Consider the following 2992-nt stretch of genomic DNA (forward strand, 5'->3'; position numbering starts at 1 on the left):
GCAGTACTCTGTCAATGGTTTGTGACAGATTGCAGTATTCTGTCAGTGGTTTGTCACAGATTGCAGTACTCTGTCAATGGTTTGTGACAGATTGCAGTACCCTGTCAGTGGTTTGTCACAGATTGCAGTACTCTGTCAATGGTTTGTGACAGATTGCAGTATTCTGTCAGTGGTTTGTGCCAGATTGCAGTATTCTGTCAGTGGTTTGTCACAGATTGCAGTACTCTGTCAATGGTTTGTGACAGATTGCAGTACCCTGTCAATGGTTTGTGACAGATTGCAGTACCTTATCGGTGGTTTTTAGCAGATTGCAGTACCCTGTCAATGGTTTGTGACAGATTGCAGTACCTTATCGGTGGTTTTTAGCAGATTGAAGTACCCTGTCGGTGCTTGGTGGCTATTCACTTAAGACCTTTTGTATACCTATGTTCATGGGGTTTTAGGAGATACGTCAGTCACTTGCTTATTTGTAGATTGCAACCTACGTCATAGCAGTCGACTTTCTCAGCTGACATCAACATCACTGAACTAGTATTATTTACCTGCCTGACCCCAGATTATAATATACTTACCTGAAAGCAAGTGTTATGATTTGTGGGTCTACCAGTAGTGACTACAGTGCATCAATAGTTAATAGTTATACAGAACATATAGTGTATCATTAGTTTCGTTGTCTGATGGGATAATAGAAAAACACAGTACAAGAATTTAGTAATATTGTCCAGCCAATAGGATTTTTTTCTTTTACTGGCCTGTCATGTTTAAAACCGTATTTTAGAACTACACAACTACTCCACCTCTAAAACTGTGTTCCCAGTGTTTTTAGTCTCTTGTAAGCAATAAATTATGATACACGTAAACTAGCAAAACTGTTACAATTTTCTCTAACAATTAGTCGTACAGAACAAATAGCTGTGGTGGTTAGTTTGTCAAGACTGTGAAGCCGAGAATTCAGGATTCGCGAACTCTACACTTTCAGGCGTGTGGATGCGTAATAAGAGAAACGACCAAATGTCACTATTCGATCATCCAAGATTAACTGTAGAGTTGGCAGTTGGTACTGTTGACAACCTGCCTCTCCTCTATTCTATAAAATTAAGGAAGTTTATGCGCAGATAGTACTTGCGTGAGTTTGCGCGCAATTCTGAAACAAACAAACTGTGGTAGATGTCGTCATCGTTACGTCATTGTGAATTTCTTGTTACCTTAACGTTGAACCTTCCAACCGTGTGATGCTATGTTGCCTTAATAAAAGAGATACTCTCCTACTGCTACGTTAAACTATGGAAACTCAAGAAAACCCTTGGGCAACCAGGCACCTACGTGTTGCTGTAGAGGAGGTAAGCACGGCTCGTATTAAATGTAGAGCTGTATACGTAACAATCAAGTTTATTAATGCAGCGAGAAATGTCTTAAAATAAGGTTCAAAATACTTATTTTCAAATACATAAATGCTATACAGTACTTATGAAAATAGTTAATTGTATCTTCACACCAAGTTTGGAACTGTATCTTCCCTTCTAGTTTAAAACTGTATCTCCACTACTAGTTTAAAACTGTATCTACACTCTAAATTTAAAACTGTATCTACACTCTAAATTTAAAACTGTATCTACACTCTGCATTTAAAACTGTATCTACACTCTGCATTTAAAACTGTATCTCCACTACTAGTTTACAACTGTATCTTCACACCAAGTGTAAAACTGTATCTCCACTACTAGTTTAAAATTGTATCTCCACTACTAGTTTAAAATTGTATCTACACACCAAGTTTGAAACTGTATCTTCCCTTCTAGCTTAAAACTGTATCTCCACTACTAGTTTAAACTCTATCTTCACACCAAGTTTCAAATTATATCTCCACTACTAGTTTAAAACTGTATCTCCACTACTATTTTAAAACTGTATCTTCACACCAAGTTTAAAACTGTATCTACACTCTAAATTTAAAATAGTATCTCCACCCCAAGTTTAAAATTGTATTATCATTCTAAGCATAAACCAATATTTTCTCTCTAAGCTTAAAACTGTACCTTCACTCCAAATTTAAAATTGTATCTTCATTCCTAGTTTAGAACTGTAGCTCCACTCCAAATTTAAAACTGTATCTTCATTCCAAGTTTAAAACTATACCCCCCACGTCGATTTGAAACCAAAATGCAAAATCCTACAGTTTCTTTCAGTCAATACAGTTTTATTGGTGTAATCGTGGCGTGATTTTGTGTGAGCTACAGTGTCATCAACATAGCTACAATATTTCAAATGAATAATCTTAGTGACAATGTTTTGCAAAGTTTTTAAAAATAGAGTGGAAACAAAGTAATATTACACATTTTATGGTTTAAAAATATAGATAAAGTGTATGATTTTACTGTTCATTATTCAATTTACACGCTTTAACTCTACTCCTACAAATCATATATTAGTTATTTGTTTTACTGTGTTCCAACTGTGCGGTATCGTTTCACGCGCACAACTTTACTGCTTCAACCGTTTTTACGTTGCTTCACGAGCACAACTTTGCTGCTTCAACCGTTTTTACATTGTTTATGAGCACACGAACACAACTTTACTGCTCCAACTGGTTTTATGTTGCTTCACCAGCACACGCGCTCAACTTTACTGCTTCAACCGTTTTTATGTTGAATTACGAGCACATAGGTACAAATTTTCTGCTTCAGGTGTTTGACATTGTTGCAAGTACAAAACTTTATTAAACGTACATTCTGCTATTTATACCGACTTAATTGTCATTGAAATATATATATATGTATATATATATAAGATCTCTTTTAGGTACACTTTCAACTCATGTTGTTATAACAATTTTGCACATCATTAAAGTCCCGAACCTCAAAACCAATAAATAAAAAATATAGCTCTATTAGTAAATTACTATTTTTTATATTTGTAAATCCTTACGACCTTCTTACTGCGTATGCGTGTTGCTGTACATATTTCAATAGTCTTCTAACTGTTTTTTGGCTCA

The 2992-nt window shown here is 35.4% G+C and overlaps 1 protein-coding gene across 1 annotated transcript in view; it reads left to right on the forward strand.

Moving 5' to 3' along the window:
- Positions 1–1264: 1264 nt before the first annotated feature.
- Positions 1265–2992, forward strand: part of LOC106472327 (probable glutamate receptor) — a gene marked incomplete at its 3' end in the record, with an annotated part of 53676 nt that continues 51948 nt past the window's right edge. Inside the window, exon 1 of the mRNA XM_013932965.2 lies at positions 1265–1340. Coding sequence (XP_013788419.2) covers positions 1284–1340 — 57 coding nt within the window. The remainder of the gene's footprint in view (positions 1341–2992) is intronic.

This window comes from Limulus polyphemus, unplaced genomic scaffold (genome assembly GCF_000517525.1).
Source record: "Limulus polyphemus unplaced genomic scaffold, Limulus_polyphemus-2.1.2 Scaffold5248, whole genome shotgun sequence".
Taxonomy (NCBI): domain Eukaryota; kingdom Metazoa; phylum Arthropoda; class Merostomata; order Xiphosura; family Limulidae; genus Limulus; species Limulus polyphemus.